The 14,443-nt window shown below is 35.5% G+C and overlaps 1 protein-coding gene across 1 annotated transcript; it reads right to left on the bottom strand.

Annotated features, from left to right (window-relative positions):
* Window positions 1-5,892: 5,892 nt before the first annotated feature.
* LOC111387219 lies at window positions 5,893-7,893 on the bottom strand. Its single transcript, XM_023011759.1, has 5 exons — window positions 7,887-7,893; window positions 7,593-7,816; window positions 7,057-7,536; window positions 6,450-6,936; window positions 5,893-6,332 (listed from the first exon to the last, which is right to left on the bottom strand). The coding sequence occupies exons 1-5, from the start codon at window positions 7,891-7,893 to the stop codon at window positions 5,893-5,895; spliced, it is 1,638 nt and encodes a 545-aa protein (XP_022867527.1).
* Between the last annotated feature and the right edge of the window lie 6,550 nt (window positions 7,894-14,443).

Here is a 14,443-nt window from a genome sequence, read left to right as displayed (position 1 = left end):
TTCACTTAAAAACATGCACTGTAGCCCAAGTTATACCATTTTCAAATGGGAGGACAGAATCTGAAATTTAACCCAGCATAAATTTAAACTTCGTACATATTCAATCCAACACCTCTAATTTCTAGTTAACATGCGTCATCCATGAAACTAGACAAAATAAACATTAAAAGATTTCTAAAAAGTGTCATCTAAGTATCCATAAACTGTTTACATAAATAGAAATATTTACTAGAAATTGAAAGCATTATAGATCGCCGAACACTTGTCACTATGCCAACCACTACCATGCCTCGATCTTAACCTGTAAAATTATTTGTAAGGATGAATACTATAAATAATAATCAGTAGGAAGCACTTAAGTAAATGGTAAAAATATATATTTTCAGAAATGAAAACTTTAATTGGTTGTGTCACCGTCAATTTCAAGCGAATTGGTGATCAGTCAAGTCCGCATACTTGTAGGTTTTGATAACCCCATTTCATTATTCATAATCATTTCTTCATATAAACCACCAACTGGCGATTCCATTTCTTGTGTAAACCACCAAACGGTGATTCCATCATGAGTAACACAATAGTAAGTTTAATGCAAGCGAAAACATATAAGTCTTTCATCACTTACAAAAGTACCCAAACACCCCTACCTTAATGCCTGTAATTTGAATACCGTTTTGCGTTCAATAAGAAGTAAAAATGCAGTGTACTTCTTGCCTCTTCTTCAAATAAATTTTTAGATTTAAAGATACTTTAGTTTATGGGAAATGGGCAAAAGAATTAGGGGAGAAAATGGGGCTAAAGAAGTTTTTAAATTTGAGTTATCAAAACAAACTTATGATTTAAAAATAAAGGGATCCTTTTTCTTTTCTTTTTTTATATTTCAAATGATGTGGCCGTGTAATGCACTTAAAATGGGAGTTACAATTCCTCAAATGAAGTGGTGGGAGTTGTATTTAAAATTGGAGGTTACACTTGAGGAAATGGGGGTGGTTGAAATTTTAAAATGTTAACTTCCCAATGGAAATGGATAGGGACGTGTAAGTTATCATCCCAATAACCAAATGGCAGATTTTATTTTTTTATTTTTATTTTTATTTTTTTTCAATGGCTAATAAAAAATGGGGTTTAAATAATAAGGTAAGTTGGATGGTTAATGCACTATACAATAGGTTTTCTAATCTAACTTTTAAAGATTTAATAGATATACAATAAAATGTGTCATCAAAACAAAGTAACAAATAAAATTTGTCATCTACAGAGATTTTAACACCTTGTAAAATTTAAGAAAATCAAGTCGGCAGAATTTTACTTTTGTGAACAAAATTTAATTTGGACTATTAGGAAGTGTCGTAGCGACATAATAATAAAACCCAAATTATATTTGAGTCCTTTAAGAAAATTTTATTTGAAACGAAACAAAACACGTTTTTTTCCGATCACTACAACTCTCCCCACTTAAAATAATTTCGTCATCGAAATTTAACTTACTTGTTTTAAGGAGATCGGGGTACTTGGCTAAAATGTCCTCTTCTCATTCCCAAATAGCCTCATCCTCACCATGTTTACTCCACTGGACTTTGACTAGTGGAATCTTTCAATTTCTTAGGACATGGTCCTTTCTTTCCAGGATCACTGCAGGAGCTTCTTCGTACGTCATATCACTCCGCACATCCAGTGATCGAACATTCACCACATGATTAGGATCCGAAATGTACTTTCTCAACATAGAAATGTGGAATATGTTGTGCACTGCTAAAAGTTCAAGTGGCAATGCTAATCGATATGCCACATTCCCAATCTTTTCAAGAATCTCAATTGGACCGATAAATCTAGGGCTTAGCTTCCCTTTCTTTCAAAATTGTAGTATTCCCTTCATTGGTGCCACTTTGAGAAATACTTCCTCTCCAATCTTGAAAGTCAATTCTTTTCTCCTTTTGTTAGCATAACTCTTTTGACGATCTTGGGCAGTCTTAATTCTTTATCTAATTTTATATATAGCCTCCATAGTCTTCTCGACCAATTCTAGGCCTAAAATTCTTCTTTCACCAACTTCATCCCAGTATAATGGTGAACGACATCGTCTACCATACAAAGCCTCATACGGGGCCATGCCAATAGTGGCTTGAAAGCTATTGTTGTATGCAAATTCAACCAATGGCAAATGATTTTCCCATTTACCACCCAAATCTAGGACACAAGCTCTCAACAAATCTTCAAGAACTTGTATAGTTCGTTTAGATTGTTCGTCAGTCTGAGGATGATATGCAGTATAAATGTTAACTTGGTACCCATAGCTTTCTGAAGACCTATCCAAAACTTCGAAGTAAACTTCAGGTCTCTATCTGATACGATAGATGCCGATAACCATGAGGTCGTATAATCTCCCTGACATAAATTTGTGCAAGCTGTTCTAAGCTGTAGGTTGTCCGAACTGGCAAGAAATGAGCAGATTTTGTAAGTTGGTCCACAGTTACCCAGATCGCATCATGACCTTTCACTGATCTAGGAAATCCAATGACAAAATCCATTGCAATCTTTTTCCACTTTCATTCTGGTATGCCTATTGGGTTCAACAATCCCCACAGCCTCTGATGTTCAGCCTTCACCTGTTGGCAAACCATGCATTTGGACACGAACAGAGCTATCTTCCTCTTCATATTTCTCCACCAAAATGTATTACGCAAATCTCGATACATTTAGTTCCACCTGGGTGGGCAGCGTAAGGAGTTGAGTGAGCCTCAATCATAATTTCATTTCTCAATGCTTCATCTTTTGGCACGCACAATCGACCCTTAAACATCAAGGCTTTGTCTCCGGCTACTTCAAATCCCTTCATCTTCTCAGTTCCTAAATCAGCCCTGATCTTTTCCAAAAAGGGATCATCTTTCTGAGCAGATACTATTCTGTCCCTGAGTGTCGATTTCATAGTAAAACTTGCTAACTTCGCCGATGTTCTTACTGGTGATGTTAATTGTGATGCCCCGAACTTACGCTTCGAGGGTCACGTACTAAACATAATAGCTTCTGCCTTTGGTACATGTAAATACTCTTAAATAGAAGTGTTACATGTGAAAAACTTATTTTCAACATGGTAAAATAATTCTTATAAAATTTGATGGCCGATAAAAGTGCATGTCAACAAGGAATTATGCTTCACATATACGGCCTCGGCACTGTCAAGATTAGTTGGGGCAGCAAGTTTGACAATTTTTATAAAATTCATCCCAACTCCTTTTTCTATGAAATTTGTGGCATTAGAAAGATAATTTCAAGTAGTTTTCTAGGTTAAAATATGAAAATTTTCCAAGATCTTATGATATAGACGTTTTACTGAAAACAGTGAAGTATTACACAGGAGATCCAGATTGACCTTTGGACGTTAAAAACTTGATAACTCAGGCCATAGATATCCAAATTGAGTGATTCCTTCGGCCATATTTAGAAAACTCAAAGAGGAAAACAAACATATTTTTAGAGTTTCAAATGGACGTTTATAGAGTTAGAAACATTATTTTGAAATTGACTCCAGAAACTGTCCCGTTTCTGCCTTTTGTCTCTTGCAAGGAAAATAAACTACAAAAATGTCTCTTAACATAAAATGAAAGATATAATTACAAAATTTACTATTAATACCATAATACATCATGTCATGTTCATATTTTTACATAATACCATAAAAAAAATAGATGGAAAAACTGTCATCGAACAAAGCACACAAAAGAAAACCTTCGGTACAAAACTTCGTTGTCCTTAATCCATCATCGCGTAAGCCAACTAACTTCCATCAATTCAAATGATCATAGATCTGAAAATTTAGCATAACATACTATGAGTATAAGAAACACTCAATAAGATACCATGCTTGGATTTTTATCATGATAATACCACACAAAAGAATACAGTCAAACCCATACTTGCATATTCCGGCTTGCCGGTGCCCTTCGGACTTGTCCTAAGGCATAAATAGATATCTAACTTTGTGGACTTGTCCACCATAATCATATTATGGTTTTTCATGCATAACATAAGCATAAATATTACCATGAAAATCATAACTCTTAAGCATGAAAGTATCTTACCGTAAAATTTGAAGATCTTCGATTGAAATGTAAATTGGAAGTGCTAGGTTTACTTCCTTCCCTTTCCTTTCTTATTTTCGGTTTTTGCTCTCTTTTTAAGTGTATAAGTGTTTTGTAAAATGAAGGAAATCTTTCTATGGCAATGGATATGGATGTATTTATATATATATAAAGATAAGGATAAGGCTTGATATTTTTTTTTTCTTCTTTTCTCTACTCCACCGCCTCACCCCTTCTCCTCCCATTTTTTTTTCTTACCTTTACACATGTTTAGCCTATTGTCTAAGTGTATGGTGATGATGGATAACAAGTAGGTTGATTATAGGGTAATAAGTGGCCTTAAAACCTAGTTTTACAAAGGAAACCTCTCATCTTTTCAACTAATATAATCTAAACCCTCTAACTTTCATTGTTAACAAAGTGTACCCCAAATTTAAACTTGTACCCAACTTACATATTCAAAAATTGTAGATTGTAACATAATTTAATCATTTGGCCAATTGAAGTCCTAACAAAATAATCCACTTCATTCAAGTCCAAACTTGCCTTAAGTTTCGACTAACTAATAATCACTTCATACATACACAACCTTCGACACTTCATGCCTACATTCATTAACTACCTCTAGCATTAACCACTACAAAGGTGGTGTCCCCTTTTTCTTATGGCCAAAAAGAATATTGAAAGTTAAATCACTATCCTACGGAAATTTAAACAAGCATAAAATTTTGGAGTATTACATTAATACTTCAATTCTCAAGTTTTCAAAATCTCTTATTAAATGATCCTGTCTTGTACACGTGCTGACAACTGTTCCATGTTCTTTCTACTCAGTGCATCAGCAACTACATTAGCCTTACCCGGATGGTACAGGATAGTGTAGTCATAATCTTTCACTAATTCTAACCACCGTCGCTGTCTCAAATTCAACTCCCTTTGGGTGAAGAAGTATTTGAGACTCTTATGATCAGTGTAGATCTCGCACTTGCGCCCAACAGGTAGTGGCACCAAATCTTCAAGGCGTGCACTATCGCTGCTAGTTCAAGGTCATGAGTGGGATAATTCTGTTCGTATTGCTTCAACTGCCTCGAAGAATAAGCTGTTACTTTCCCATGTTGCATCAAAACACATCCTAACCCAAGCTTGGATGCATCACTATAAATCACAAAACCTTCTGAACCATCGGGAATAGTTAGACCGGGGCAGATACGAGCCTGTCTTTTAACTCTTGAAAACTTTGTTCACATTTCTCCGACCATACGAACTTAGTACCCTTCCGAATCAACTGTGTCGTAGGAGCTGCAATCTTGGAGAACCCTTCTATAAATCACCGATAATAACCAGTTAACCCTAGAAAGCTCCTTACTTCTCCAACATTTGTAGGTTTCGGCCAATTTATTATGGCCTCAACTTTGGATTGATCCATTTCAATTCCTTGTGCTGAAACAGTATGGCCTAGAAACCCCACTCGGTCAAGCCAAAATTCACATTTCTTGAATTTGGCATCCAACTTTTCCTGACGCAGGGTTCCCAAAACTATCCTCAAATGTTCTTCATGTTGCAGGGAATCTCTCAAATATATTAGTATGTCGTAAATAAATATGATGACAAACATGTCCAAATACTGATGGAACACTCTATTCATCAAGTCCATAAACATCGCAGGGGCATTCGTCAAGCCAAAGGGCATCACCGAAAACTCATAATGCCCATATTGAGTCCTAAATGCCATTTTTGGTATATTGACCGACTTAATCTTCAATTGATGGTAGCCCGACCTTAAATCAATTTTTGAGAATACGGATCCGCCCTTCAACTAATCAAATAGGTCTTCAATCCTAGGAAGAGGATACTTATTTTTGATCATCAACTTATTCAATTCACGGTAGTCGATGCACAGCCTCATAGTACCGTCTTTCTTCTTTACAAAGAGTACCAGAGCTCCCCAAGGAAATACACTTGGTCTAATGAACCTTTTGTCTAGAAGTTCTTCTAGTTGCATCCTTAACTCTTGTAATTCCTTTGGTGCCATTCGATATGGAGCTTTGAACACATGAGTAGCTTCAGGTACCAAATCTACTGTGAATTCCACTTGTCTATCGGGTGGAATACCCGGTAGATCATCGGGGAGCATGTCAGCATACTCTGGTACTATTGGCACATCATCTAATATTTTATCTTGAGATGAGGTGCCGAAAAGATTGACAAGATACCCCTGGCAGTCAAGCTTCCTCAACATGCTTTTTGCCTTCAAAGCTGAGATGACGCGAGGAAGTGCCTTAACGTTCGATCCATAAAATCTGAATTCCTCTTCTCTCTATCTTTGAAAAATTACCTCTTTCTCAAAACATACTATCGTGGCTCGATTTTTACCTATCCAATCCATGCTTAAAATAATATCAAAGTCTTTCATTTCTATAACGTACAAGTCAGCCTCTAATGTCAGTCCATCAAAATTTATTTGTACCCCCATTGCTATCCTATCAGTATCAATAGTTCCTCCTGATGGCATACTAACCTCTAGTACATTATCATTCTTCTTACTTGAAGCATTGATCTTAGCTAGACATGCATTAGATATGAATGAATGTGTTGTACCAGAATCAATAAGGATATAAACCGAAGTTCCAAAGACGGATAAACTACCTGCGATTACGTCCAGATTTTGGGCAGCCTCATCGTGAGTCAGAGCAAACACCCTTGCTTTTCCTTTCTTCTCTTGTTCGGGTTTCTTAATCGATGGACATGAGGAAACCACATGGCCAAGTTGGCCAAACTTATAGCAAGTATATTTTCCATACAGACATTCCCATCTGTGAAACTTGTTACATTTAGGACATTGGGATGGAGGACTACTTGACTGGCCCACAAATGTTCGCTTCTTAAACTGTCTAGAATTCTTATTCTTATCCTACTACTTCCTTTTCCCAAAGTCATTACGCTGTCCCTGATTTATCAACTTCACCCCCGAATATGTTACTATTTGAGCTTTCTTCACAATTGCCTGAAAAGTGGTGAGATCGTGTGAACTCATAATCTGCCTGATCTCTGGGCGCAGGCCCCTCTCATAATGTTTTACCTTCATTAGCTTAGTACTTACAAGATGTGGGGCATATCGAGATAATTCCTCAAACTTGCTCTCATACTCGGAAAATTCCATATCTCCCAGTACCAGTCTTAAAAATTCTACCTCCTTATAGTCTCGTAGAGCTTGTGGGAAAAACTTCTCTGCTAGCTCCATTTTGAACTGGTACCAAGTTGAATTACATTGTTCCTCCTCGGTACGAGTACGTGATGAGGATTCCCACCAATGGCTTGCTCTTCCAACTAGCATAAACTCAGCACATAATACTTTTTGATTTTCTGGACAAGAGATGTGCCGAAAGATTTTCTCAATAGCACGCAACCACTCTTCAGCTGCCAGAGGGTCTTTCCCTCCATCAAAGGTAGGGGTCGATATCTGTGAAATTGTTCTACTGCTGAAATAGACGGTATATGTCGATATGCTAATGGTACTGGCGATGCAGGTGGGATTGGTGGAGCTGGAGGTGCAGCTTGAGTAGCCAGAGCCTGTTTCAACTCATCAATCTCTCGCCTTAATTCCCTAATTATCTTTGTTCGCGCCATAGTCCTATATACCATCATAAATGTAATCTCATTCAGAGAAGTCGACAGTATTTTCACAATATAGGGAAGAGATTTATAGCTCAAAAATCTTTTATTATCATCTAAATAAAATCCTTCAAGAGGAATATAAAGCAATAACAGAGCGTCTGGCGCTAGTCAACGAAAAAACAAAAGAAATCCTACTAGACATCAATAACAATTAACCTAATAAAATCTACTAAGATTTTGATTCTTTATTCATCGTCACCACTAATCCAGCCTCCCTGAACCCTAGGTTTTTTAGAAGGTTATGCCTCATCGTCTGAAATAGATGGAGGTTCATCATTATGAATGTACATCTCAGTAGGTACACTATCATCCTCAGGGATCGCGAGTCGGGCCAACTCCCACTGATCAATCAGCTCCATGCAAAAGGCCTCATAGTTAATCTCTCGAGGCAAAGTAGGCATAGCAATACCCCATAAATAATCATAAATCGATTCATATATCGATTCGACAGTCTCCAGCCACTCTTCTGGCAAGGTATCAATAAGAAGGCGGGTGGCCTGACACCCAGTGACCATATAGCCTAGTTGTCTCACCTCTCTCCACCTTACAAGCATTTCCCAAATGTGCTCATGCATATTGTGCATTGGATTCCACTGATACTCATCATACTGTCTCATGATCTCACATTGACGAGGCATCAATGAACTCATCTTCCTACCAATTATTCAAATTCCAATTAGTGGGTATCTAATAAGTTTTAGTTAATTTTTGAGGACTTAAATAAACATTTAATATGGTCACGTTCTCAAAATACTTTGCAAAATAATGATTATTCACAAGAGGTATTCAGCTCAAACATATATTAATATTCATAAATACATTTCAAATGTTGTATTTGAAATAACTATTTCATAATCATCACATAGATACAAGCATAATCATAAAACTTTCTTTACCTCAAAATTGGCATGGCGCGGCTATGGTAAGCATAGTGCTCAAGATCCTCAAAAGAGTTTGTTCAACTTTATATGTGACAAAACACTTCTAAGATATGGTTTCTATTGTGAGTCTATAGAAAAAAAAACCTAGGCTCTGATATCAAGTTGTAACGCCCTGAATTCTCAGAACCCGAAGCATTAAAATAATATTCGTTTCTTTCTTTGGTTTGACCCCTTTGACGCTAGCCAAAGTATTTTATAAATCCAAAATTTTTTTAAATATAAAATATAATTGAAGGTAGCTATCTATATAAACTTAGGCAAATGTAGCAAAATTTGATTTTTTAAAAGATTTGAAGACAAATTGACAATTACGGATTTAACAACAGCGGAAGAAAAATATATTCGGCGTAGCAAATGTCTATTAAAATTTATGAAATTTTTACAGGGACTAAAGCATTCATGTATGTACGACATATAAAAATTTGGGGTTTCGACGATAACGTTTGAAGCACAAAAATATTACTCTAATATGCTGGACAGGAATCTGGGATTTGACACGATGCAGTTTACTAACCGGCATAACGTTTCCTTTAGAAATTATTTTTGAGAAATTACAAAGGCCAATATTAAAAGACTCGTAGACCTTTCAAACCCCACTGATTTCACTTAAAAACATGCACCGTAGCCCAAGTTATACCATTTTCAAATAGGAGGACAGAATCTGAAATTTAACCCAGCATAAATTTAAACTTCATACGTATTCAATCAAACATCTCTAATTTCTAGTTAACATGCATCGTCCATGAAACTAGACAAAATAAACATTAAAAAATTTCTAAAAAGTGTCATTAAAGTATCCATAAACTGTTTACATAAATAGAAATATTTACTAGAAATTGAAAGCATTAGAGATCGCCGAACACTTGCCACTATGCCAACCACTGCCATGCCTCGATCTTAACCTGTAAAATTATTTGTAGGGATGAGTACTATAAATAATACTCAGTAGGAATCACTTAAGTAAATGGTAAAAATATATATATTCAGAAATGTAAACTTTAATTGATTGTGTCACCGTCAATTTCAAGCGAGTTGGTGATCAGTCAAGTCCGCTTACTTGTAGGTTTTGATAACCCCATTTCATTATTCATAATCATTTCTTCATATAAAACACCAAACGGCGATTCCATTTCTTGTGTAAACCACCAAATGGTGATTCCATCATGAGTAACACAATAGTGAGTTTAATGCAAGCGAAAACATATAAGTCTTTCATCACTTACAAAAGTGCCCAAACACCCCTACCTTAATGCTTGTAATTTGAATACTGTTTTGCGTTCAATAAGAAGTAAAAATGCAGTGCACTTCTTGCCTCTTCTTCAAATAAATTTTTAGATTTAAAGATACTTTAGTTTATGGGAAATGGGCAAAAGAATTAGGGGAGAAAATGGGGCTAAAGAAGTTTTTAAATTTGAGTTATCAAAACAAACTTATGATTTAAAAATAAAGGGACCTTTTTCTTTTATATATATATTTCAAATGATGTGGCCGGGTAATGCACTTAAATGGGAGTTACAATTCCTCAAATGAAGTGGTGGGAGTTGTACATAAAATTGGAGGTTACACTTGAGGAAATGGGGGTGGTTGAAATTTTAAAATGTTAACTTCCAAATTGAAATGGATAGGGACATGTAAGTTATCGTCCCAATAACCAAATGGCATTTTTTTTATGGCTAATCAAAAATTGGGTTTAAATAATAAGGTAAGTTGGGATGGTTAATGCACTATACAATAGGTTTTCTAATCTAACTTTTAAAGATTTAATAGATAAACAATAAAATGTGTGTCGTCAAAACAAAGTAACAAACAAAATTTGTCGTCTACAGAGATTTTAACACCTTGTAAAATTTAAGAAAATCAAGTACGGGGAATTTTACTTTCGTGACCAAAATCTAATTTGGACTATTAGGAAGTGTCGTAGCGACATAGTAATATAACCCAAATTATACTTGAGTCCTATAAGAAAATTTTATTTGAAACGAAACAAAACATATTTTTTTTTTCAATCTCTACAAACAGGGTAATGTCACGTGGCAAAGTGTAAACTAAAGTGTACACCATAGTGTACATGTAGCAATGTTCTTTCCGATTGAACTTTGCTATTTGTACACTTATATTAGCACGTTGTTCGACACTTGCATTGTTGTCAAATGTCAATTGAATGGGAAAACTGCCTAAAATCAAAATTGTCCAGCAAGGTAGTGTCCCATGGCAAAGTGTAAACTAAAGTGTACACCATCGTGTACATGTAGCAAGGTTCTTATCGTTTGAACTTTGCTATTTGTACACTATTTTTGACACATTGTTTGAGACTTGCATTGATGTCAAGTGTCAATCGAATGGGAAAATTGTTTGAAATTTAAATTGTCCAATAGGGTAATGTTACGTGACAAACTGTACATATAGCAAGGTTCTTGAAATTTTAACTGTCCGTACACCATAGTGTACATATAGCAAGGTTCTTAATGATTGAACTTTGTTATTTATACACTGATTTTGACACGTTGTTTGGCACTTGCATTATTGTCAAGTGTGTGTTGGATGGGAAAACTACTTAAAATTCAAACAGTCCAACAGGGTAATGTCACGTGAAAAAGTGTAAACTAAAGTGTACACTATAGTGTACATGTACCAAGATTCTTACCGATTGAACTTTTCTCTTCGTACACTGATTTTTTACCCATTGTCTGATACTTGCGTTGTTGTCAAGTGTCAATTGGATGGAAAAATTGTTTGAAATTTAAGCTGTCCAGCAGGATAATGTCACGAGGTAAAGTGTAAACTAAAGTGTGTACACCATAGTGTACATGTAGCAAGGTTCTTACCGATTAAACTTTGCTATTTGTACACTGATTTTTGACACGTTGTTTGACACTTACATTGTTGTCCAGTGTCAATTGGATGGGAAAACCGCTTGAAATTTAAACTGTCCAACATGGTAATGGCACGTGGCAATGGGTAAACTAAAGTGTACACCATAGTGTATATGTAACAAAGTTCTTACCAAATGAACTTTAACATTTGTACACTGATTTTTGACACTTGCATTGTTGTCAAGTGTCAATTGGATGGGAAAATTGTTTGAAATTTAAACTGTCCAATTGGGTAATGTCACATGGCAAAGTGTAAACTAAAGTGTACACCAAAGAGTACATGTAGCAAGGTCCTTGCCGATTGAACTTTGATATTTGTACACTAATTTTTGACATGTTGTTTGATATCTGCATTGTTGTCAAGTGTTAATGGGATGGGAAAACTGTTTGAAATTTGAACTGTCCAGTAGGGTAATGCCATGTGGCAAAGTGTAAACTAAAGTGTACACCATAATGTACATGTAGCAACATTCTTATTGATTGAATTTTGTACACTAATTTTTGACACGTTGTTTGAAACTTGCAGTGTTGTCAAGTGTTAGTTGGATGGGAAAACTGTTTAAAATTTAAACTATCCAACAGGGTAATATTACGTGGCAAAGTGTAAACTAAATTTTACACCACAGTGTACATGTAGCAAGGTCCTTAACGATCGAACTTTGCTATTTGTACACTGATTTTCGACATGTTGTCTGATACTTGCATTGTTGTAAAGTATGAATTGGATGGGAAAATTGCTTCAAATTCAAACTGTCCAACAAGGTAATGTCATGTGGCAAAGTGTAAGCTAAAGTGTACACCATAGTGTACATGTAGTAAGGTTCTTACCAATTGAACTTTACTCTTCGTACACTGATTTTTTACACATTGTTTGACACTTACATTCTGGTCAAGTGTCACTTGGATGGGAAAACTGAGCAAGGTAGTGTCACGTGGCAATGTGTAAACTAAAGTGTACACCGTCGTGTACATGTAGCAAGGTTCTTACCATTTGAACTTTGCTATTTGTACACTGATTTTTGACACGTTGTTTGACACTTGCATTGATGTCAAGTGTCAATCGAATGGGAAAATTATTTGAAATTTAAACTGTCCAACAGGGTAATGTCACGTGGCAAAATATAAAGTAAAGTGTACACCATAGTGTACATGTAGTAAGGTTCTTATCGATTGATCTTTGCTAGTTATACACTGATTTTTGACACATTGTTTGACACTTGCATTGTTGTCAAGTGTTAATTGGATGGGAAAACTGTTTGAAATATAGACTGTACAACAGGGTAATGTCACGTGGCAAAGAAAAACTAAAGTGTACACCATAGTGTACATATAGCATGGTTCTTACCGATTGAACTTTGCTATTTGTACACCGATTTTTGACACGTTGTTTGACACTTGCGTTGTTGTCATGTGTCAATTGGATGTGAAACCTATTTGAAATTTTAACTGTCCAACAAGGTAATATCACGTGGTAAAGTATAAACTAAAGTGTACATGATAGTGTACATATAGCAAGGTTCTTATCGGTTGAACTTTGTTACTTGTATACTGATTTTAACACGCTGTTTAACACTTCCATTGTTGTCAAGTGTCAATTGGATGGAAAAACTGTTTGAAATTTAAACTATTCAAAAGGATAATGTTACGTGGCAAAGTGTAAACTACAGTGTACACCATAGTGTACATGTAGCAAGGTCCTTACCGATTGAACTTTACTATTTGTACACTGATTTTTGACACGTTGTTTGACACTTGCATTGTTGTCAAGTGTGAATTGGATGGAAAAACTACTTCAAATTCAAACTATCTAACAGGGCAATATCACGTGGCAAAGTGTGAATTAAAGTGTACACCATAGTGTACATGTAGCAAGATTCTTACCGATTGAACTTTTCTATTCGTACACTGATTTTTTACCCATTGTTTGACACTTGCATTGTTGTCAAGTGTCAATTGGATGGGAAAACAATTTGAAATTTAATCAAGTGTTAATTGGATTGGAAAATTGTTTGAAACTTAAGCTGTCCAGCAGGGTATTGTCACGTGGTAATGTGTAAACTAAAGTATGTACACCATAGTGTACATGTAGCAAGGTTCTTACCGATTAAACTTTGCTATTTGTACACTGATTTTTACCATGTTGTTTGACACTTACATTGTTGTCCAGTGTCAATTGGATGGGAAAACTGTTTGAAATTTAAACTGTCCAACAGGTAATATCACGTGGCAAAGTGTAAACTAAAGCGTACACGATAGAGTACATGTAGCAAGTTCCATACCGATTGAACTTTGCTATTTGTACACTGATTTTTGATATGTTGTTTGACACTTGTATTGTTGTCAAGTATAAAATTGATGGGAAAACTATTTTAAATTAAAACTGTCCAATAGGGTAATGTCACGAGGTAAAGTGTAAACTGAAGTGTACACCATAGTGTACATGTAACAAGGTTCTTACCTATTGAACTTTGTTGTTCGTACACTTATTTTTGACACGTTGCTTGACCCTTGCATTGTTGTCAAGTGTCAATTAGATGGAAAAACTGCTTGAAATTTAAAATGTCGAACAGGGTAATGTCACGTGGCAAAGTGTAAACTAAAGTGTACGATATATTGTACTTGTAACAAAGTTCTTACCAATTGAACTTTGCTATTTGTACACTGATTTTCAACGTGTTGTTTGACACTTGATTTGTTGTCAAGTGTCAATTGGATGGAAAAGCTGTTTGAAATTTAAACTATGCAGTAGGATAATGTCATGTGGCAAAGTGTAAAGTAAAGTGTACATCATAGTGTCCATGTACCAAGGTTCTTATCAATTGAACTTTGCTATTTGTACACTAATTTTTGACACTTTTTTTGACACTTGCATTGTTTT

Source organism: Olea europaea, unplaced genomic scaffold (assembly GCF_002742605.1).
Source record: "Olea europaea var. sylvestris unplaced genomic scaffold, O_europaea_v1 scaffold395, whole genome shotgun sequence".
NCBI lineage: Eukaryota > Viridiplantae > Streptophyta > Magnoliopsida > Lamiales > Oleaceae > Olea > Olea europaea.
Note: the sequence above shows the minus strand (reverse complement) of the source record. Positions and strands in the feature narration are given on the sequence as shown.